Genomic DNA, 24,675 nt, shown 5'->3' on the forward strand with positions numbered 1-24,675 from the left:
TTCCAGGAGTATCTGGAACTAAATGTATCAGCTTTAGATACTCCACCTTCAAGTTGGTCAGAAATTGATAGCGATAGCAGTTCATCTGACACTGAGAGGACTAAACCACCAGACCTTTGATTAAAAACAATATTTGAAGTCAACATAACACTGTAAAGTTTGCATTGTTTTGGAGGCATGCAAATTTTCAAATAAAAGTTGATTTTGTGATGACTGATCTCGCAAATGACCAATTTCGGCACACTTGGCCAGTCATTGCATTGTTCTGGTGATAAGAGATTCATCACCTGAATTTTCATCACTTGTGTCTTTCAACAAAGCACATATGTTGTACAGATTTCATTGAAATTGAGTTTTGTAACTAGAAAAGACCAAAGATTTTACAAAATATATGACAATTGTACAAGCTACATTAATAATGTTTAAAAAAATTTTACTCACTGATTTAATTGTGTGCTTGATACATGAAATCCTTGATCTTCACAATAAGATTGAAAGAGAGAGAATTCAAGCATAAATAATAAACTATGTATAGAAAGATATTTTATTGGGTTATTAATGTATTTAAAATAATATTTTTCTGTGCTTAAGATAAAACTTTTTTTTATAAAAAAAAAAAGTGTTTCCAACTACCTTGTAAACAAGCATGAATTTTAGCTCCTTAGCCAAGATAGCTAAGGCGGCCATGATGGATCCTTATTCCAGAACTATCTTTCATCCAGCATAAGACTAATAGCTTTCAATATGCACTATTATTCAAGAATATATAGAGTACTAAATATATGTAAGAAAACAACTTATTCTGAAAATCCTCATCTTATCCTAGAAATAATTTTCAGCTTATAAGGCTGCAGACAAAGGTTATACAGTCGAACTTAGTTAGTTCAAAGGGTCAGTAAAAAAGTTCAAATTATCCAATTTATTGATATAGGATAACCATACTTTTACAAAAAATCAAAAACTCGCAATGATTATAAAAATGTATTGGACGCTATATATACATCACTTCCTGTGCATGTTTCTTCTTTGTTGGAGTAGTACACAACTAGTGTATGTATAAAGCGTAAATGATTATAAAAACATCAAATATTTCATTTGTAATTTTAATTTGTTTTTTTTTTTGCATGCTCTTAAACATTGCACAAATTTATTTAGAGAATGAAAAATGAGATTTTTGAGCTTCAACAGCCTTATTTTCTCCAACATGCCCATACAGCCCATAAGCTTTTTTAGATTTGTTTTCCTCCTCCTCTTCATTGGCTTCTTCACCAATGTCTGTATTGGTAAGTCAACCACAATTTCTTTCCTCCAGAGTTCAAAAAGCATATGGACTTTGTTTGGTGAAAAACTTTACTAAACTACATGTGATATTTCAAAATAAACAAACCATAAAGTCATGAATCTCTGACACATTTTTACCAGACAATAAACTGGGATTTCAGTTCTCCAGCTTCCAGAGATTACCACACACATACACATACAAATGTCCATATCTCCTTAGTAGTAGCATTTGAACCTGGCATTGCAGGTGCTAATGAAGTCATCCAAGATCCGTTAAAAGGCCTGCTGCAAAAGGAAAGACTAAAGCCATTGTGTAAAGCTGGCAATGAAATCATTGTTTCTTAGAGCTCAAGCAAAAAAGTTCAGATTTTGTTGATTGTAACTTTTTTATTTAGGCTATATATGAAATTCTGTAAAGATCAGTAAATCACGGAATAAAGAAAAAGATGACGAAGTTAGCCAGAAATTCGGCGAAAACTGATATTTTGCAAATGAGATATCTGAATAAAACTTCGAATTATCCAAACATTAGGTAAAAAAATCAAATTAAACAGGTATTCTTAACATTGAATTTAATAAGAAATGCAAGGGGAATTCCTAAAATTTGAATTAACCAAGTTCGAATTAGCCAAGTTTGCCTGAATATACAAGGTGTCCTGTAAGTCCTAATACAGCCTTTATATAATCAACCGTTCACCGTAAATGTATGCATCTAATTTAAGAAATGGTTAAAATGTGTTGAGGAATCATTCTGTACCAGTTTCAAGAGTGAAATAAATATAACACAAATGAAATTGTCATAATATCATAAATAAATATGAAAATTTCATAAAATGAATATTCTATATTTTCATACGAGTTCACTCTATCCTCTAACTTCGAATTAGGAAGTTGTTGCCCTGTCTTTCTTGAGGCCAAAAAAAAATCTATGTTTCTAAGTGCGATATTTGCTGATGTTAGAATTCAAAAATCGGAGAAAATTTGGGAAAGAACAACATAAATGAGAGAAAGAAGCATTGTCATTAGTTTATGCTGTTCTTTCCAACATTTCTTCAATTTTTGAATTCAAATATCTCGGTGAATGTTGCACTTGGCAACATGGAATTTTTTTATTGGCCTCTGAAGATACAGGGCAACAACTTTCTAATTGGAAGTTAGGGAACTAGGGGACCGTATGAAAATATAGGTTTTTTTTTATTTTATGACATACTGTATTTTCACTCTCAAAACTGGTACAGAGTGATTCCTGAACACATTTTGAGTATTTTTTAAATTAAAACCATACCACTAAGATGGCGGTTGATGAGATAAAGGGCTAAATGAGCGCTTGCATTGTATATAGATTTGTTATTTATTTGTATTCATACATTTTAAGAATTAGAACACACCTGAAGTTTTCATGAAGCTTCCAATAAAAGCTTGTGTGAAAGAATCATTTTCCATAATACAAGAGTGAAAGTTATTTTTGTGTGCATTGCTGTGTGTTGTATTGCACTAATGATGAATCATGCAAGTTAAACATGTCCAACTTTTATGAAGTAATAGCATAAATCGCTCATAAACATAGAAATGACTATGCACCATTAAATTGTAACAAAGATTATTAAAGCAGTTTTTTTTCTCTCTCATCATCAAAAATTAAACCAGACTCCATTAATTATAGATGTATGGAGTTTGTTTTATTAGTACAGTAACATACAGTTATAAAATATGAATTTTGGTTAGTTTAGTAAATTTTATTATACTTAATATGTTTACTTTTGAAATGATATATATTGTCAACCCCAAAGAATAAAAGAATATGATGGGAAAAAAATGTAATATGTGAATATTTGTAGGGTTCCTATGCAATAGTTCATTGAACATTGCAAATTTTTGTCATTGTTGTGAGTTCTTTTGTAAAATATGGTTGTGAATATGTGAAAGTTTGCATTTCAGATGGAAGAAAAAAATATAATCATTGAAAATGATGAGTATAAAATGTTATGAAAAAAGAATATTTTAACAATTTACTTTAGAAAACTCTTGTGTTATATTTTCAAACAATCATTAGTTACTTTTTTTCATCTGTATATTCATTACATCATCTGTGTTAGTAGAGAATTTTTTCATTGTGGAACACTTTTGCTTTGTGTGACTTTTATTCTCTCATTGCATCTACCTAACTCACACAAACTATTCAATTTTGCCACTTCCCAGTTGTGCCTTTTTCTGATACAATTTTGTAATGTTTTTAAGATTTTTTCTATAATGTCAAAAAATAAATGTCACACAGTAAGAGCAAAATAAATGTTTGTAATTTCTCATTTTTGTTTACCTCTTTTGTGAACATTACCTTTATTGGGGGGGGGGGGAATAAACAAATTTAAAAGTTCAAAATTTTTTCTATACAAGGCAATTTTTTAATTGTCACTTGTGACTTTGAGTTTGGTTATGCCTTAGTGATGCGCAGGGCAGTCTTAACAGTATGGGTCCCCAGGCCAAGTGATATCCTGAACCCCCTACACTAAACATAGCCGTTATAGTCTTTTTTGCTATTTGTAGCTTTTTAATTTGTGATGATTAAATTTGTAACTTTTTAAAAAATATGTTTTATTGTCGTGCATGTAATACATTTATATATACATAATAAAGCACCTGAAACCGCCAGCCCCTCATCCAAGCTAATGTCTAAAATTGACAATTTTCGATAGAGCTTGGGCAGTGCACAGTATAAAATGGAAATGGTCATTATAGTCGATCCAATTTTCTCATCTCAAATTTGATAGACTACAACCAGTGCTGTCTTAATGCATGGGCTCATTCTGGCACGACCCGAGGGCCTCAAGGAAGAGGGACCTCACAAAAATAAGATATAGTTGCAATTTTCTAGGAATATGCATGTAAATTTGTCTGGCAGGGCCTCAGAAAAACCACTTGGGGTGGGGGCCCATGGTGCTCTTAAGACGGCCCTGACTACACCGGCCGCGTTCAGTTGAATAGTACACTTAACTCTCACCGCACTGTCATCCACTTGTCCAGCGGACTACTTCCTACTGCAGATCCCTCTGTTTTGGCAAAGGGAAACAACTTCGCTGTTACTCCTGTCGTTGTTGCCATTGAAGACATTGTTGTCAATATTGATTCCAGCATCAGAGGACTTCAACTAGAGGGAGCGGAGAAAATTCGTCGTGAATCTGATATAATTCTAGAACACAGCAAGCCACCAATGTCTAACATCAGCCGTGAAGAAGATGCAGCAATTAGGAGTTCGAAGAGTGACTCAAAAATCAATGTTCTTCCTGCCAACAAAGAAAACGGAACCACGGTGATGAACCAAGAAGAATATGGCCGGAAAATAGAGGATTTGCTCGACTCTCCCACATACAAAAAACTCAAATTGAATCCCACCTCTCGCGTAGCGAAGAAGACCAATGCTTTGGCAAGTCATCCGCCATCTATAAGAAAATTCAACGCCGTCACATAAAATCTGAAACCCATCCGCCATGTCCGTGCGGTCTACCAAATATACCCAAGTCTAACATCCTCTTCTGTCTAATTGTTAGTGTAATCGGATCTCCAACCTACGTCATCGACAAGCATCTCACCACGTTTCTCCGACTTCATGTAGGTATGGAGGAATCTTACCTCATACAGAAACACCATGAGATTTCCCTCCAACCAAGTGACATTCTAGTGAGTTTTGACGTCAGTTCGCTCTTCACTAACGTTCCGGTCCTGGGCATTACCGAAATTATTGATTGTATATTTTCGAGGGATCTCACCGATCTATTCCAGCACGTCCTGACGATCACCTACCTCAAGCATCTTCAACCTGTTACTCGCGAGCACAAGGGCGTAGCGAGGGGGGGGGGTCCCCCCCCCCGAAATGTGAAAAAATGACAGAAAAAAGGGAAAAAGATGGCCAAATCCATTGTTCTGTCACTTTGGTTCTCCCCCCCCCCCGAACGAAATTTCTGGCTACGCCCCTGCGCGAGCGCCACGGTGCTCCCTGAAGCTCCCAGAGTGCTCAATGCTCGTGTCCGATTTCTTGCTCGCAAGCATTTGATCAACATCTCAATTAAATACCTTGTACAAACTGCATTCAAGGATTAAAATCATCCTGATTTTCATTCATATATATGTCAAACTTGCCGTAATGGTGCTCTTCTTTTGATGAAGGGTACAGACAGTGCTTGCGACTACAAAAAGGTTAAAAACTTCTGACCTACCTTCAAGTGTAATAGCAAATTATACGAACAGACTGATGGCGTGGGTAGCCCTTTCAGACCCGTTGTCGTAAATCTGTTTATGGAGTCCTAGAAAAAAAGCCATTGATTTCACCCCCCCCCTCCCAGCGTCCAGCGACATAAAGGTCCGTCCCACGAGAGTTTGCTAAGGGACGCTGGGTAAGATAATTAAAGATAATAAAAGTCTTTGTTGGACATAAACCGCCAAAACCACAGCCGGCGTGAAATAATCCGTACTTGTTCGATCATTCACAAAGGAAGACGCTCGTTCTGCTGCCTTTGTATTGAAAGCCATAAAAATTATTGCTTCCCGAAGCCCGAGACGACCGCAGACCCTGACAAAGACTTTTATTATCTTTAACTTTAATTATCTGACCCAGCGTCCCCTAGCAAACTCTCGTGGGACGGACCTTTTAGTTTCGCTACGTCGATGACATTGATTATGTAGCCCCCATGGTGAGGAGACTCTATAAGAGATTCGTCCCACGAGAGTTTTCTAGGGGACGCTGGGTAAGATAATAAAAGTCTTTGTCAGGGTCCGCGGTCGCCTCGGGGAAACAATAATTTTTATGGCTTGCAATACAAAGGCAGCGGAACGAGCGTCTTCCTTTGTGAATGACCGAACAAGTATGAATTATTTCACGCCGGCTGTGGTTTTTGCGGTTTATGTCCAATAAAGACTATTATTATCTTTAGACTTTTATTAACTTTAATTATCTTACCCAGCGTCCCCTAGCAAACTCTCGTGGGACGGACCTTTTAGGCTACGGTTATAATGGAACGAAGAGGTAAGTGGGACTGGAAAAAAATGCATGGCGGAAGGAAGAGACGTCCGCGCATAATAAAAGAAGGAGAAAATGGAGGGAGAGGGGTTCTGAATTATAAGGGTGTAAAATGATTCCTTCGCAGTAGAAGGAAAGGGAAAAAGTGAGAAACGGACCAATCAGTAGATATCTAAAAACAGCACATCGAGGTGAAAACAAACCGGATTGTTCAAGTCACGTACCTCGTTGAGTGGTTTCTTTGTCTCGCTGCTCGAATATGTGAGGTGTAGAAGAAAACAATACAATTGGTTTTTTTTTTCGTCGCTAGTCTTTGTTATGAACTCCCGTACCTCGTGGTTACCTGACTATGCGTTCGGCCTAAGTGAATTCTTGAGACATCTAAACCACCACCACTAGATAACTCACGCATCACTAGATTAAATTCATATCCCCCGACACCTGCGTTCCTCTTTTCTTCCTGCTCTATTCTGCACCTCCTCAACCAAGCTTACTTCCCACTGTAGGTATGGTCTGCAAAACCTTACGGCATACTGCACTCCAGGACGAACTAACCGTCGGAAAAGAGAGAGAATGACTTTAGGACAGTGTTTCCCAAAGTGGGTAATATCGCCCCCTGGTGGGTGATGGGATGGTACAGGGGGGCGATGGAAGCTGTGGGCATAACATAGGATCCTATGGCTTCGCTTGAGTTGGGGGGAAATGAGAGAAAAAGCTGCTCTGAAGAAGGGGGCGGATGGAATGAAAAGTTTGGGAAACTGTCCTAAAGCATAGTTTCCCAAACTTTTCGTTCCACCGTTTGAGAACGTGAAAAGACCTTTTTAAGGATGAAATCGAGCATTTTCTTTTCGATTTTTTTACCACCGCTGAACAACGTTCAAAAACCCAAGCCGCTCGTCAATGAGAATTTCCAAACCGGTGATCCTAGTTGCATCCCGTACAGTAATACCGTTCAACTTGCAAATGAAACGTGGGTTGATCAAAATGAGCGGCCGTGCACTTATCAACACTAAAGGTCATACTCCATTAATTAGTCCATCCTACAATCATATTCATGTTAGTCTAGAGCAGTGGTTCTCAATCGTTGGAAGCCCAAGGTCCGTTTGATTTCTTTTTTGCGAATGGAAAGCCCGGTCATAGTCCAAAGTGATAGAACAATAGATTTGGTCATGTCTTTTTCCTTTTTTCGGTCATTTTCTCACAGTTCGGAGGGAACCAGATCCCCAAGTCCCTCCTCCCACTACGCCCTTCGGTCACACACGATTAATGGGAAATGGGTAAAAAATGAAACGGTCAGTTTTAACTGTTGTTAGGGCCCAGTACTAGGCTGCGGCCAGGAGGTAGAGAAACACTAGTCTAGATCAGTGTTTCTTAACCTTTTTCAGCCCATGACCCCCCTATGGATCAGATTGTCTCTCGTGGCCCCCCTGTCCTATCCGCCCCCCCCCAATCCTCATCCAAGAGAGATACTTTCTATTTTTTTATTATGAATGAAATTTTAATAAATCAGATCAATCTCTGGAATCCTGGCTAAGCATGGATTCAAATGGTGGATTATCATCTCTCCCGGGAGTCAAATTATATTGTAAAATACAGGACGATCTAAGGAACGTGCACGATAAAACGACCCTCCCAACATAGCCGTTGCTCTGGCGGTCCTCCATACTTAGCTCCAAGTAACAGCTTACATATGAAAATCATAGTACCAGATCCCATATAGTGCAGTCCCCTTCCCTCCATTATAGACATGCAGACCCGGGTCATGCCCACATAGACCCAAGGGTTAAGATGCCCCTGGTTCTATGGACGGATCTGATGAATTCTGAAAGTAGTAATATTTTTCAACCATGTTTCACTTTTAAAGCTTTTCTCTTCACAGCTCTCTATGACTTCCTTCACCACCTGTCGTGGATCACCTTTCTTCTAATTTTCTCCCGTGGCCCCCCTAGAATATCCCAGGACCGCAAGGGGGCCATATGGCCCCAGGTTGAGAACCACTGGTCTAGATCATCTCCCTATCACTTGGATTCTTGACTACCGCCATTAGCTTCACATCGTCAGCAAATTTGCTAACAATCTCGTCAATACCCTGATCAAGTGCATCAATAAAAAGTGGAGAAATTATGAGCACAAGGACACTTCCTTGAGGGACGCCACTCTTCACACCTGTCTAATCAGAAAATTCCCCGTTCACCATAAACCGTTGCGAACTATCTCTGGACCATGATTCTATCCAATTCAACAAGTTCTCAATCTCGATCTCATGTAAACGCTTCAAGAGTTTGCCATGTTGGACCCGATCGAATGCTTTCTGGAAATCAAGATAAAAAACATCAACGTTTTTGCCCTTTCGCAAATCCATAGTCTTGTGATCATAAGAGCAAAAGTGGTTGGCTACACTTGACTTCCCTTCCGGAGTCCATGCCGATTATCCGACAATACATTATTCTCGTCTACCCACTTCACCAATTGCCTTTTGATAATAATTTCCAATGTTTTCGAGAGGGAGCTCTTCAAAAAAATTAGACGATAATTGGGCACGGCTATTTTACTACCCTTTTTAAATATCGGCACTACATTACTAAGCTACCAATCCCTTGGGACGATACCCTCAGTAACACTATTTCTGTAAATCTGTGCAACTGGCCCCAACAGTCTATCAGCACATTCCCTAAGAACAACAGCATAAATATCATCTAGTCCCGGTACTTTTCTTTCACATACATTTTTCAGCAGTTTTAGGAATTCCACATTTTCCACTTGAATATCGTTAAGGACTTTATCGCCCTATGATACACCATTACTTTTTAAATCACCTTCCCTAATAAAAACCGATGTCAAAAAATTATTGAAAGCACCACACGTATCCAAATTGCTTTCTACCTTAGGTCCTTCTATTGAGAAGGAGCCAACTTTCCCCCTTACATCCGTTATTGATATTCTTGGAAAATGATTTTGGGTCAGCGCTAATGTCATCTGGTGACCTTGATTCAACTTCCTTTTACTTTCCCCAATCACTTTCTTTAATGCCTTTCTTTCTTTAATACATGATGACAGGTCACCTATTCCACTTTTATACGCTGTAAATGCCCATTTCTTTTCCAGATAAAGATTACGCACTTTTTCTGTGAACCAGAGGTGGTGCGACAAATGAACGCACTTTTTACGAACAAAGGGTATGACGACATGCAAAACAGAGGATAGTTTTAGCCTAAATTCTTCCCATTGACGTACCACGCCAACTGATTCCAACCGTTTTCGAATACTCCCACTAACCTTTCTCTCAAAAGGCTGGTTTTTCGAAAACAAGGAACCATTCTTCTGTTATCAGCTTCACCTGAAGAAAAGTTACAAAGAAAGCTAACGACACGGTGATCACTTGAGAGAGAGAGAGAGAGAAGAAAACTCGTCTTCCCCTTCCTCAAAAACATATCCAACGAGATCCTTGGACCTAGTGGGAACTAAATACAAAATGGAAGTAACCCTGGTGGCTTGTGATATCTGCTGATACAAAACATCATCGAGCACTAACTTAAGAAGGCCTTTCAACTAAGGAAAGCCTTTCTCATATTGATCTCTAGCCGATAGGTTCTTCCAATCGATACCAGGGTAATTGAAATTCCCAAATAATATGTTAACCCTCTTATGCTTACACATGTAGGATATTTCCACATGAAGTTTGGAGATGTAATTCAGATCCTTTCGGTGGATTTAAAACAAACTCCTACCACATAAGCTTATGGTGTTTTTTGCATGGCTCCCAGATCCAGGAGCAGGGCCCTGCTGAATAGACTTTCATAGGCCCCTTTATGATGAATTTGTAGCGTGAAAAAACATGAAATGATGAGAATCGTCCCGGGCCCTGTCAGCCCCAATCTTGTGGGGTCCATGTTATTGTTTTCCAGCTCAACTCATGCAGTTTCAATATTACTACTTTGGATGTTACACTCTCGAGCTTGCTAACATGATCTCACGTAAACCAAGACTCCGCCTCCTTTCCTATCACGTATCAGATCTATTTCTCAAAAAAGGATCATATCCTGAGATGGGTAAGAATAATTTCATTCCCCATCGTTTGCCCAAGATTTTGTAATGGCTACAAGGTCTGAGCCCCTCACAGATATCATAGTTCCATTCTTAAAAATCTTTCTTATTACCCAAGGTCCTGGCGTTTATTAGCACACATTTTAATTTACCCTGTGATTTAGTGTCAGTCGAGAAGCCATCCAAGTCAGAGGTGGGAATACTGCTATTATCATCAATAGCTCACCCACATTCCTGTCTATCTGGGGGGTACAAACACAAACGCCACAACAGGCAAATTTTCCAACGAGGTGGCTGAAAAAAGACGCCATAAATATGGGTGTGAAATATAACCAACGTACAGCAACCTAATATAATAGCATAAATCGCAAAAGAGAAGACTAATAATTAATACTATACACTGCCCCCAGGCAGTGTATAGTATTACAGTGCATTATAGTACATTAACGGTGCACGCGCCCGGGGCCCGAAAAACCCAAACTTCACACTTTTTTCTAATTTTAAAGGCCCAATATTTTCTTTTGCACCCGGGCCCTCAGACCGACTTTAATCCGCCACTGACACTGCCTAAAAAAAGAATATGGTTGTCTTAATCTAAGTATGGGGAGCTTCTCGATTTATCCAGCACCTCCTAGAGAGAAGGCTTCTGCACTGTTTGCCATAAACGTCATTCAGACTACCTAGCAAGTTTGCCACATTTTGAAACACAGCATCCTATTTCGTTTCTTCTTATTTTGGCGTAGAATCTTCCTGATTGGCTCACAAATACCGCATAGTGATTGGATGTGGGGCATAGAAATCGCCAATTCTGAGCCCGATCATTTCTTTTCCTCACAACGATGACACTGGCACGAGCAGGGAATTTTTCCCTTGAATATTTTGAAAGAAAATGGACTACTTACTGACATCACAAGCAGACGGCGGGGGCCTCCTATCTCTAGGAGGTGCTGATTTACCCCACTATGTTTATCGTACTTTTTTTCGGGGTGGATTCACGTCTACAGACACTCACCGTGTCGTGTCAGACACAGCAAACATTCTTTAATATAAAAATGTTAATCTGCGCCTGCGTAGCCACGATACGATAGATATGAATACGTTCATTGGCTTTATGTCAAATGATGCTTGCCGTATCTAACGCAGTAAGTATCTGTAGATGTGAATTCACCCTTAAACGTATCGATTGCGTGAGAATTGCCCCTTACTAAACGATAACGGTGTTCCCTTATCGAAGCAGTTGATTGACGGTATATTAACAACTCCTGGTTAATCCTATCCATCCTATTCACTTCGATCATATCCCCCCGACAACTGTGTTCTTCCAATGTAAACATATTCAGGAAGTCAAGTCTTTCTTCATAGATTAAGAATTTCGTGCCAACAAGAGTACGTGTAGCTCTTTTCTGCACCTTCTCAACCAGGTCTGTGTCCCTCTGTAAGTATGGTCTCCTCAAACCTCATGGCATACTCCAGTCCAAGACATACTAAGCATCGGAAAAACGAAAGAATAACTTTACGACAGTGTTTCCCTAAAGGACGTAAAACAAGTTAAGTCAAGACAGTGTTTCCCAAAGTACGAGCCATTAATTCTGAAAAGGCACAGTGATATGATTGGCTAGTGAGGTCGGCGTACCGACCGCAAACGGCTCGCACGTCGCTTCGCTCTTCTGGCCGTTAAAGGGGGCCCCTGCCCCCGGACTGAAAATATCAACTCTCTTTTCACCACAACCAGAAACATGGCAAAACTGATAAGTTCAAACAGCATGTTCCAAAAAGCGGTCACGGGCAATACTACACCGCGGCTGGAAATGTTCCGAAGTTCCAATTTTACTAGAAAGATCAGAACCAGAACAATTAAAATTAATTTAAGAGATCAAGAAATAAAGATGGAAGAGAGGAAAAAAAAAAAGCAACAACTGATATGTATGGGATCCGAACCCACAACGGTAGAGCTTCTTACGTTAACCACTACACCAATTGCGGTTGCAAGTCCTATGTAAAATTAAGTAAATATATCGTTAAACGTAACCAGGTAATATGTTGGCGGCAACCCATTCATTTTCGTTGCATCATCACCAGCCAATCGTATCACTGTACCTTTTGAGAATTAACGGCTAGTTCCCAACGTGGGCGATGGAATGGTCCGATGGGGCGATAGAAGCTACGGACTTAACATAGGAGTTTTGGAACTATGCTTTAGGAGAACGTGAATACTATAATACACTGGCCCGGGGCAAACGGAAAAATCGGCTGTCGCTGAGCACGCCTCTCTCAAGGTCCATGACATCCACTTCCAAGACACTGATATCCTTTCTTTTGAGCCGCATTTCTACTCCCGGCTGAACTGCGAGGCAATAGAGATCGTCAAACAAAGAAAATTTGGCTTCTTTTAAGATGAAACCAGGCATCCTATTCGCTTTTTTGATCACCGCCGAACAATGTTTAGAAAACCCAAGTGGATCGTCAATGAGAAATCCCAAATCGATGATTCTAGTTGCATTCGGGATAGTATTAATATTCAACTCGTAAGTGAAACGTGGGTTGTTCGAACCAAAATGAGCGATTTTTCACTTATCAACACCACAGTTCATGCTCCATTCATTAGCCCATGGTGCAATCATATTCAAGTTCATCTGGAGCATCTCCCTGTCGCTTGGATTCCCGACTACTCCCATTATTCACGTCACCTGTGGATTTGCTAACGATCCCATTGATGCCCTTATCGAGTTTATCCATACAAAGTGAAAAAGAATGGGTCCAAGCAGGGCCGCAACTAGGGAGAGCAGGCGGGTCTCGTGCCCCGGGCACTAGATCCGAGGGGGTGCAAATTTCATTGTGAAACCTCTCCTTCAACATTACAAGTGGACGTCAAAATGTGCGCTTGCCCCGGTGATCAAGCATCTAGTGGCGGCCCTGGGTGCAAGAGCACGTCCTTGAGGGACTCCATATTTCACGCCTGTCCAATCCGTAAATTCCCCGTTCATCATAACCTATCTATCTTTCAACCACATGATTCTATCTAATTCACACACAAGAAGTTGCCCCTAATTTCATATAAACGCTTTAACTGTACCGTGTCGGATCACAACGCATTACGATCTACACTCGAACACTAAGTACCCTTCTTCGATCGGCTAAAGACCTTTGAGACCCTTTCTCATCGTCGGGGGTTTGTAGGATTCCCTGCTCAGGTAGATCTGTCTACATAGGCACCACTTTGCTCTCAATAAAAACTCGCTTCACCGAGCATCAACACCACAGTCGCCCGGGGAAAACGGAAAAATCTGCTGTCGCTGAACATGCCTCCATCATGGTCCATGACATCCATTTTACCCTGAGTAAAACTTTTTTTCCGTATTTAACGCTGTTTTTTTCAATTTTCCTCCGTTTTTCGAATTCGAATATCTCAGTACATATTGCACTTAGAAAGGTGCAGTTTTTTTTGTTGGCATTAATTCATAAATAAAAGAAATATTTTTAGAATTGATGATTTTTTTTTCAAAATAAATGAAAGAAATAATTTAAAAATGAAAGTTTTCAGAATTGGTGGATATTCAGAATTAAAAAAAAGCAGAAAAATCGAGAATTACTTCTTTCTAGGTGAAAATACAGGATTTTTCAGAATCAAAGAATATTCAAATATTCGGAATTCAGAATTTATGAAAAGTAATTCCAGAATAAATGGAAATTCTGAATTTATGATAGAAGCAATCACAGCATTGATGAATATGTAGATTTCCAGAATCGATGAAGATTCAGAATTTACGAAAGAAATTATTACTATCTTAAAAGTACGCCCCCCCCCAAAAAAAAGAAAACGCGGGGTCGGTGCGACCGCACCTGTTGCACACCCCTGCTCAGAAATATCCTTCAATAAATGACTACGCATTCGACGTTTTTAACAAAGCCTTTTTGAAAGTTGCCACACCAACGTTTCAAGTCAAAAATGTCTACGAGATGGCAGTGCAATCGTTTTATTCGGTTTCGGTTTAATTGCGAGTAGGCCAGTTTTAATGTAAATTCAAGTTAAAATTTATAAAAATAATCTTTCTTTTTTCGCACTTTTTTATTTTTATAAATAGCTTCTTTGTGCTGATTCATTTGTGCATAATTAACTGTAACTGTATTATAAAATTATAATTTAGAGTATAGGATCGAGAGCTGGAATAAAATAAATTTAAAATAATTACAGGATAGCGAGAAGAGACCGTAAATAGGATATTATACAAAATACATAAGCCTAGCTAGATGCATGGCTAAAATGAAAATTCATATGCTTTATTTTTAATTTACATTCATTAAAATTTTTGAAAATTAGCAGTCATTAAACTACTTTTCAATTTAAGTCATTAAACTTTCCTGTAATTCCGTAATTCGAAATAATGGCTGATTCAGTAGCTCTGCTGATAATGAAATTTATTTTCTGATTACATTAGAGCATTGGTTCTCAACCTGGGGCCACATGGGCCCCTTGAGGTAATGAGATATTCCAAGAGGGCCCACGGGTGAAAATCAGATGAAAGAGGAGCCGTGAAGTGATGAACAGGGCCAGAGAGAGATGTGAAGAAATAAAGCTTTTTCTCAAGTTACAATATGGTAGGGAAACATGTGGCTGCTTTCAGAATCCCTGTTCATAAAACCAGGGTGATCTTTACCCTTGGACCTATGTTGACATGACCCGGGGCTTCCTACCGATACGATGCCTGTATGATGAGATCTGGTACCAGTATGCAAATATGTAAGCTGTGTCGCACTTCCAGCTAACCATGGGACCCCAAAACCATGAGCGAAATTTGAGAGAGCAGGGTGAGGGTCTGGTGCCCCAAGCGTTGGATCGGAAACGACGTTAAGTTCTTTACGTTTTAAGTTTTTTTACAAAGGCGCTTACTGTTTTTTCGTTCACAATTACGGGGAATGGGGTGCTAAAATAGACGCTGTCCACGGGTAAAGTAAATTTTCGTTTCTAGTTGCGGCCCTGCCCAGAACATCACTTTGTCCGGGAACCCATGATATTTTAAGACGGTCATGCATAAAACCCCTACAAGAAGGATGATCAATCAACTCTAGCCCAGTGTAGTAGTGGACCTAAGGTGATATGTTGGAGAGTCCATTGTGCAGGTTCGTTGTGGATCGTTCACTATTTTACACACACCTATTTTTCCCATATAATTTGGCTCTTGGGAGGGATGATCATCACCTTTTCTGAATCGGTGCCTGGCCCAGGGTTCCAGAGATCGATCATATTTATAAAATTTTTTATCATTATAAATTTAGTTTTGATTTAACTCGATTCGATAAGTAGAAAGAATCTCGCTCTTATACGAGAGTAGGGAGGGGGAGAAGAAAATATATTCCAAAGGGAGGCCATGGACTGAAAAAGGTTGAGAAACACTGTATTATAAAGGGTGTCCTGTAAGTGCTAATGTGGCCTTTATCTCATCAACCGTCCATCGTATACAGGTATGATTCCAATTTAAGGCGTTTAAAAATTACCCTGTACCAGTTTTGAGAATGAAAATACAGTGTGTCACAAAATAAAAAATCTAAATCTTTACATGGTCCCCTTTTCCTCTAACTTCCAATCAGAACGTTGTTGCCCTGTATCTCCTGAGGCCAATAAAAAATCCTACGTTTCTAAGTGCAATATTCGTCAAGATATTTGAATTCAAAAATCGGAGAAAAGATATGAAAGACCAGCGAAAAATAACGGACAAGGCTCCTTTTCCCTTATTTATGCTGTCCTTTCCGAACTTTTCTCTGATTTTGGGATTCGAATATCTCAGCGAATATTGCAAGTTGGAGGACGGGGGGGGGGGACGGTATGAAAATATAGGTTTTTTTTTTATTTTATGACACACTGTATTTTCACACTCTCAAAACTGGTACAGGGAAATTTTCGAACGCATTTTGAGCATTTTTTAAATTGAAACTATACCCCCACGACGAACGGCAGATGAGATAAATGCGGAATTAGCACTTACAGGACACCCTGTACAGATTGTTCTAATAATGCTAAGTGTTTTGGATGTTCCGTATGAAAATGGAACGTCTCCGCATTAAATGAAAAATTACATAATGTCACGTGTAGACATTTTCTTTGGAAAGAGTTCTTAGACCTTGTGAAGCACGAGGAACGAACGGGGTGTGCCTAAAAAAAGCTCAGCTCGGCCTTTGAACTCTTTGCTAAAATGGAGGTGTGTCGTCGTTTTGTGCTTCATTCTATTCCCGTTGTCTAATATGTGGCGTCACCTTGAACATCATCATCATCGGAATATATTCGAGCGAAGGTCGGCACAAAAAAAGAGCTTTCTTTACCGACTAACGCCCAGCCATTGGCGAGCCTCCAACACACCAAATAAAATAGAAATACAAAACCGGAGATCCGTCATAAAATACGTTGATGCTCATCAAAGCTTTGATGGGATTTTCCCGAGATACACGTGGGTTGAGAAAATGTTCTCGCACAACTAAAAACATTTCAATGTCAAACTATCCATTGAAGAACCGATCGCTGTTATGCGTATACTTTTCATTCACTTTTTTTAATTGCTATAAACTGAGTATTTTTATGGCGACAGATACATATTTTTTAATCATAATTTCAGTGCCAACTTCCATATACAGTGTACCGCAAAAGTTTTTTCCTGTCAAAAAAATCCCCGTGACCTAGCGATGCTAACCCTGCAAACCGTGTTTTATTTCGGTTATCAGATAATTTCCTCTCTCTCTAAAAATATTATTCGAACATTTGAATATCAAAAGCAGTGCTGTAATTTGTACAGACAGCATTTGTGCGTTGAGGTTTCAACTTGAGCACAAAACACAAAGATTACAGTGGGCTCGCAAGTGTGTGCCGTGTATCCAAATGGTATTCAATTATTTTCAGCAATGAGAAGAAATGGAACCTAGATGGGTCAGATAGATCAGGATAATAATCAGGATAATTTGCACAAGGAACCACAGATTGACTGTAACAACAGTGGTGGTTCACCGATGGTTTCGGCTGCATTCTGCTGAAATAGGCAGGTATCAATAGCGAAGTGCGAAAGCTTGGACAACCAAGCGGAGATGAAGATGAAGTTTGGGAAAGAAGACTCGCATTCCCCTGTGGGGAATCGAACCACCAATCTCTCACTGTCCGGGCAAGTACACAGAGATACAAAGCACAGATATATATTTTCTTTCCTTGGAGCATATGTATGAATGCTGAACGGGACTGCGCATGGACAGCCTCCTAGCTCTACTAATAGCTCTTATGATGTTAGCCCCCAGATGGCGACATATAGAGAGAAACGATGTCACTCTCCACTAATCATACGAAGTGCGAAAGCCTGGATAAAACCAAGCGGAAATAAAGTTGAAGTTCAGAAAGAGCTATAAGTAAGAACTATTATCAGAGCTAGGCCGTGCATGCGTAGTCCCGTTCAGCGTTCATACATGTGCTCTAAGAAAAGGAAATATCTGTCCTCTGTAGCTCGATGGTAGAGCACTCACCCGGATAGTGAGAGGTTGGTGGTTCGATTCCCCACAGACGAATGGGAATTTGCTTCCCGAACCTCATCTCCGCTTGGTTATCCAGGCTTTCGTACTTCGTATGAACAGCGGAGATGGACATCGCGTTTCTCTCTCTATTGGTATCAGTAGCCTTTCTTAGAGGCCGCTAAAAATGCTCAGCATTACATAATGACACTAGACATTGAATAGACACATGATCTATTACTATTTGATGTACTTCTAGCTCAGTGGTTCTCAAACTTTTGTCATCCGTGGCTCTCTTTTCCGATTCAGGGTTAATCTGAGGCTCCCCAAAAGAGTTTTATAGATATGTATTTTCATTTGTAAAAAAACACTTCTAAGCACAGAAAAAAATAAATAATAATAATAGGCACATAAATCAATATCTTCACCTTGTCGTGATGCCTCTGTCAAAGGTTGGTGACGTCCCTAGGAGCTGACGCACACTTTGAAAAACACTGCTCTAGCTAGTCTCCAGTGGGAGTTTCAGCAAAATAATGCCGGCAGGTCGTAGTCGTAGGCATATCGTGTACATAGCAAAAGCCTACTTTAACTTAAAATATTGAAGTTTTTTGACAGGACAGAGCATGTGGCTCTGATTTCAAACCTATTGAGAAGCTTTGTCATGTTGTCGAGAGGTTTATGAAAATAATCTTTATTATTCGTCTGTAAAAGATATTGGAGCGTCCATTGAAAGTCATTAGCATAATTTTGAGCCGCAGATAGTGCAAAAATTAATTCCTTCAATGAAAAACTGCATTAACTTATTAAGGGAAAAGAGACATCCGACCAGATTTTAGATAATTTTTACTTTGCAGAAAATTTGACTTTGTCTAAACTTTTGCGACGATTGTTTATACGCTATTTTTGTTTATTTTGTCATTATGCTGTCTATAAAATGTATAGTCTAATTTTAATACTTTGAAAATAAAGAACTCTAGTAAGTGGTAATTAAATTGGCGATTTTGAAATTAAGTAGTTTTCATACTGTGGATCTCATCTGGTGTCTAAACCTTTGCGGTGCACTGTATGCCATCCTCATATTATCTGAGATGCTTTCGATGTTTAATATTTGGTATGATACGTCCTCGTTCTCGGCGAACAATTGAACCTTCCGAATAGTGAATGTAATATAAGACGATCAGAACTTCATTTGTAGTATCCAAACATATCGAATATACTTCCGTGTATCCGGTTATGGCACATATTATTTTGCATGCATGAGAGAGGATCACTGAATAACAGAACAGTTATTAGAGTCACACTTGAGTGAGTGTCCATTCATAACATTAAATCCAATCAGATCGAATGACGATACACTGTACATACAAAATACACGACAAAAAATACGAACGAGAAAATGGTTACATGGTTCTGAATGTCGGTTCGCCCATTACTTGAGTGATGATAGTGCCAACTGCAATCGATAAAATTATTTTTGTTATGTCTCGGAAAATACACTGCTGGCCACCCAAATTGCAACACCAAGAAAGACAAGAGATATCGCAACAATATTTATTTTGTAGATAACATGTTGACCAAGCATCAAATGATTAAATTTATAGACTTCTGTGAAGTGTGGTTCCTGCCAAAATCAGTAGCCAGAGTAGCCGCCATTGTTGGAGATCACCGCTGCCACACGCCTCGGCATTGATTCAAAGAGACTTTGGATGTGTTCTTGGGGTACAGCAGACCAAGCAGCTTCCACGCGTTGCCAAAGTTGATCTGATGTGGCAGCTGGGGATGTAATCTGGGTCAATCGTTGAGCAACCATGGACCACATGTTTTCTATCGGCGAAAGATCCGGAGAGCGAGCTGGCCAGGGAAGCAATTCAATCTGGCGATTGACGAAGAACCTTTGGACAATGCGTGCCACGTGTGGTCGCGCATTATCCTGTTGAAATATGGCTGTGGGCAAGCCCTGAAGGTAAGGAAGGACAACTGGCTCCAACACCTCGGAGATGTAGCGCTGGCTTTTTAAAGTACCGGCAATGCGTACTAGAGGAGTGCGAGAGTGATATCCAATACCGCCCCATACCATAATACCCGGTGCAGGACCAGTGTGGCGGTGCATAACGCAGCTGTTCAGCATCCTCTCTCCATGGTGTCTCCAGACTCGAATCCGACCATCGTGGTGTTGCAGACAGAAGCGTGACTCGTCAGTAAAGACAATTTCATTCCATTGTGCCGTCCACATCCTTCTTTCATCGCACCATTGGCGGCGGAGACATCTGTGGTTCTGCGTCAAGGGTAGACGAAGCAATGGACGTCTTGCGGACAGACCACTCTGCTGTAAACGGCGTCGAATGGTACGCGCAGACACTGGATGATGCGGTACAGACTGAATCACTGCCATACGCACAATACGCCTGTCATCACGTGAAGTGGTGCACTGAGGTGGATGCGATCGAACACGTCGGTCCGTCGTACCCTCCTGCATCCAACGATCACATATCCGCATTACAGTTGTTTGGTTTCGTCCAACACGACTACCGATTTCCCTGAAAGATGATCCACAATCTCGGTAGGCCACTATCCTTCCTCTGTCGAACTCGGATACTTGATCAAAAGATGATCACTGTTTTCTACGAGGCATAATTGATCGTTTTTTTGAAAAAACCACAAGAAAAACACAATTGCCGTACTTCAAATCGTCCAAATCTCCAAGCCTTAAATAGCGCTTTGAAGTGGCGCCACAGGCGCGCGTGATGTGCGTCTTCGCTGAAATTCTAATCATTTGCATATCTCACCTTCACTAATGCATGTTGTAAATTTCATATTATTTGCATGCTTCCTTCAGGGTGTTGCATTTACGGTGGCCAGCAGTGTAGATTAGGAATGATTCTGTTGAAAAATAGCGCGGCGTTTCTCAACCTTTCTGAACCCAAGGACCAGTAAAATATCTGAGATGATTCGACTGCTCCCTAAGGCCCCTTTCACACGGAGCGGATGCGGATTCGGACGCGGGTCCGCATACCCTTTCACACGAGCACTAAAGATGAGGGCGAATTTGAAATTCGTGCATAAAAACTATTTTTTCGCAATTTTTGTAATTATTTTTCTCCTTCACCCCTGATTCAGTGCCCATAGGCAGCCTAGAGGCATTCTTTGGTGGTTTAGTCTAGAGCCCCATAGAATATGGGTATAAAGATGTCTTCATTCCGATCCTCACAAGTAGGGGATAAGATGGGAGAAAATGTCTTCAAATATTTTCAAAATATTTTGAAAAAAAACTGGCTTTTCGGAAAAATATGAAAGAAAAATTCCAAAAATATCCAATGTTCGAAAAATATGAAAGAAAAATTCCAAAAATATCCAATGTTCGAAAAATCCAATCCAAAAACATTCGATGTTCCAAAAAAAAAAAAATTTCAGGAGATATCAAAGAATTTGCAAGTAGAAAAAAAGGGGAGGGGTAGAGACTTTCAAAATGCCTGTGCTTAGAAATATTCACATCACAATTCTGTCTTACGCCGGGATTACACTATAAAAGTTTGATAAAAGCTCTTTGATAAAACGTGGAAAATTCAAGCAATAAGATCACCCGTTGCATTTGCTTGAATGAAATCGATGCGCCTATTGGTTGAATTTTCAACTTTTATAAAATATCTTTTATAAAACTTTATAGTGTGATCCCGGCCTCCGTATGAAAGGGGCCTTAGTCCCTTCAAGTATTTCACTTTGATGATGCGATTCCTTTCACTCGATTAATTAATTGGTTGCTTTTTTCAAGTTTTATAAAATAACTTTCATAAACCTTTTAGAGTGAAATCCCATCCTTAGATTAGTCTCACTTCTGAAATATAAAATTTCACTTTTTTTTTCAGTTTATAGACTTAATATCGAGTAAAATAAACTTGTAGGTATCGAGGGAACCGCCAAAAATATTCAAGTACTTAGAGCCTTCAAACGTCTCAATCCTGCCCTGAGTAAACACCGTGCGTGGACAACATTGTTTAATACAGCGGTTCTCAACCGGTGCTCCACGGAGCCGTTGGGGCTCCTTGTGCACTCTCCAGGGGCTCCGCGGCCGCTCGAGGAAAACAAAAAAAAAAACCAGTAAAATTTTAAAAAATAATTATAAATATTTTTAAATAGTAAAAATAAATCAGTAACTTTGATGAATAATTAAAAAAATGGCCTACGGGACCCCGCCATAGAATTTTTTTACTTAAAAGGGTTCCGCGAGTCAAAAAAGGTTGAGAACCGCTGGTTTAATAAAAGCATTTTTTTTAAAGTTTATAAAAAAATTAAAAGATTGAAAATTTAAAAAAATAATAAATATTTAAAATAATTTTAAATATTTATATTTTTTAAATTTCAAATATTTAAAAAGAAAAAATTAAAATTTTTTAATTAAATTTAAAAGTTATGTAGTAGTTTAAAAGTATGTATAATTTAAAGTACTAATGTGTACTTATTAAGGTGATCTTATTGGTAAAATTTTTCACGTTTTATCAAAGGGCTTTTACAAAACTTTTATAGTGTAATCCCGGCCTAAGACCGAATTGTGATGTGAATATTTCAAAATCTTTTGAAAATATTCTAAGACATTTTCTCCCATCGACTACTTGTGAGGATCGGAATGAAGACATCTTTATACCCATATTCTATAGGGCTCTAGACTAAACCACCAAAGAATGCCTCTAGGCTGCCTATGGGCACTGAATCAGGGGTGAAGGAGAAAAATAATTACAAAAATTGCGAAAAAATAGTTTTTATGCACGAATTTCAGGCATCTTTAGTGCTCGTGTGAAAGGGTATACGGACCCGCGTCCGCATCCGCTCCGTGTGAAAGGGGCCTTAGGTTTTGACACATGCGGACGACGTCCGGACCCGCATGAACATTTCCTAGGTGCGGGGAAATTTCGGCTCGTCTGAAGGGCTCTGTATATATTCTAATTGTTAAAACTTCTTCCGGACCCGCGTCCCATAGGCGGATATAGACTTGGAAGTCAGGGGGGGGGGCAAGGTCATTATTGCTGGGGGGGGGGCACGATGATGATGATGATGTCAATTCATATACACACATATACATTAGATCTGCCCACTCCACTTTGACGCTGGAGGGGCAATGCCCCCCCCGCTCCCCCGTATCTCCGCCCATGCCGCGCCCGCATCCACATCTGCTCCGTGTGAAAGGCCTCTAACTCAAAGCATCAGTTGCATGACCAGGTGTCCCGTATTTTACGGGGACATTCCTGTATTTTTGTCCGTTCCGACTTTACACAACTGTTCCGTTGTCTTTAATTAACGAAGCTTATTCGAATTTTGTAATCTTTACTTAAAATGGTGAAAGAAGATAACTTTCGTAATTTATAAATTATAGTATGATAATTATGACTATATAGATGAATACCCATCTTACATACAGTACTTGTCATGATAAACCTTTCTTTTTTCCGTGAACATTATTTCAAGTTACTGTGAGTTCCAGTGGTCGTTCATTTTCCACTCATTCATAATTTTCAGCTATTTGAGCGACAATTGGTTATTTTGTCAACTTGTGGCAATATTTAAAAAAAATTGTCAATATCCCGTATTTTGCCGTATTCCAGATTATAGTTCCCCGAACTTTTCTCAATGGAAATGGTCCCCAGTCATGATGAATGCTTTTTTATGAAATACATTTTAGTTAACTGTGATTTGCTGTAGTCCTTTATTTCCCCACTTTTTAGTAATTTTAGTAGTAATCAAATTTTTCGTAAATTGCATTATTGACTACAATTTACTCTATATTTAGTATTGCGATAAACAGTGTTTTTCTCAATTAGATATGGTTACCCTAAGTGTGAAAGTCTAACTTCTACTTGGGAACTCATACGAATATTACTAAAATCAATAAAATTTATTGATAGAATATTGCTAAAATCAATGTGGGTGTGTGTGAACATTTTTCATTTAATTACAATTAAAATGATCAAGTCTGTCTGTGGACCACCTATGGTCCGCGGACCATAGGTTGAGAAACGCTGAAATAGTGCATTTACGCATCGCTGTTAGTTTTTTTTCCATACATTGTAACCCGATTTTAAGAACCGACGACAGGGTTATCGCATATTCTTTTACCACAGTCCTAATTTTATCCTGTACTCTTTGAGGGTAGATGGATTATTCAGAGAATTGAGACCATGATATTAGAATATTTTCAGACTAAACAAGATCTGAATGCTCTAAATGTGCCATTTTTATCGCAGGCAAAACAAGTCTCAAATTTTCGTGTTGATTTCGAATAGCCCAATTTAGTATTATTAAAAACTTATCTCATCTTATCAACGTAGTCCACACGATTATATTACTTCATAGCTCTTGCCAAGAAGGTCATAATCATACAGACACGAGCCAAGACCCACTTCAGTATTTTTAGCGCTATTTTATCCGAGGCCTTAATTTCAAGAGAGAGAAAGCGTTTCTCGGGACGGCAACGGAAGCCCTAATGGTTCGGTGGGCGGGCTTTTCCGCTGAAAAAATTGCGAAAAGTTCCAGAGGATGAGGGGAGGGGGGAACTTATACAAAAATCTCCAGACGGTCTATTTCCCCTGTCGGTATTGACTACCACCTGGAATTTTCGGCTGAAAAACCTCCAAATTAGTATCAGCCAATGATACTTCCTCTTGCCCTGTATATGTAAGTACTAGGAAAAAAGCTGAACTGGGGAAAAGAGAAAAAAAAAGTTTCCCCTTCCTACATCAGTGAGGGGTAAACTGTACCGTACGTAAGTACAATGCAACATTACCAGCAAGGATAGAAAAAAAATGAAGCCTACTAAAGAATTCTGGAACAGATGGTAGCGTGTCAGCCTCGTGGGCCACCACGGGCTTCAC

General features: G+C 39.4%; 1 protein-coding gene across 2 annotated transcripts in view; it reads left to right on the forward strand.

Annotated features, from left to right (window-relative positions):
• The window catches only part of LOC149084828 (fibroblast growth factor receptor 3-like), a 75,428-nt gene extending 71,842 nt beyond the window's left edge, over positions 1-3,586 (forward strand). The window contains exon 15 of one of the 2 annotated variants that reach the window (XM_089232568.1): positions 7-3,586. In XM_089232568.1, the coding sequence (XP_089088694.1) occupies positions 7-120 (114 nt within the window). In that variant the 3' untranslated portion in view covers positions 121-3,586. The remainder of the gene's footprint in view (positions 1-6) is intronic. The other variant, XM_089232567.1, reaches the window with a different exon arrangement.
• Positions 3,587-24,675: the final 21,089 nt, after the last annotated feature.

Source organism: Pholcus phalangioides, unplaced genomic scaffold, assembly GCF_987345545.1.
Source record: "Pholcus phalangioides strain wild (caught in Gottingen) unplaced genomic scaffold, Ppha-v1.0 ptg000007l_1, whole genome shotgun sequence".
In the NCBI taxonomy this organism is placed as follows: domain Eukaryota; kingdom Metazoa; phylum Arthropoda; class Arachnida; order Araneae; family Pholcidae; genus Pholcus; species Pholcus phalangioides.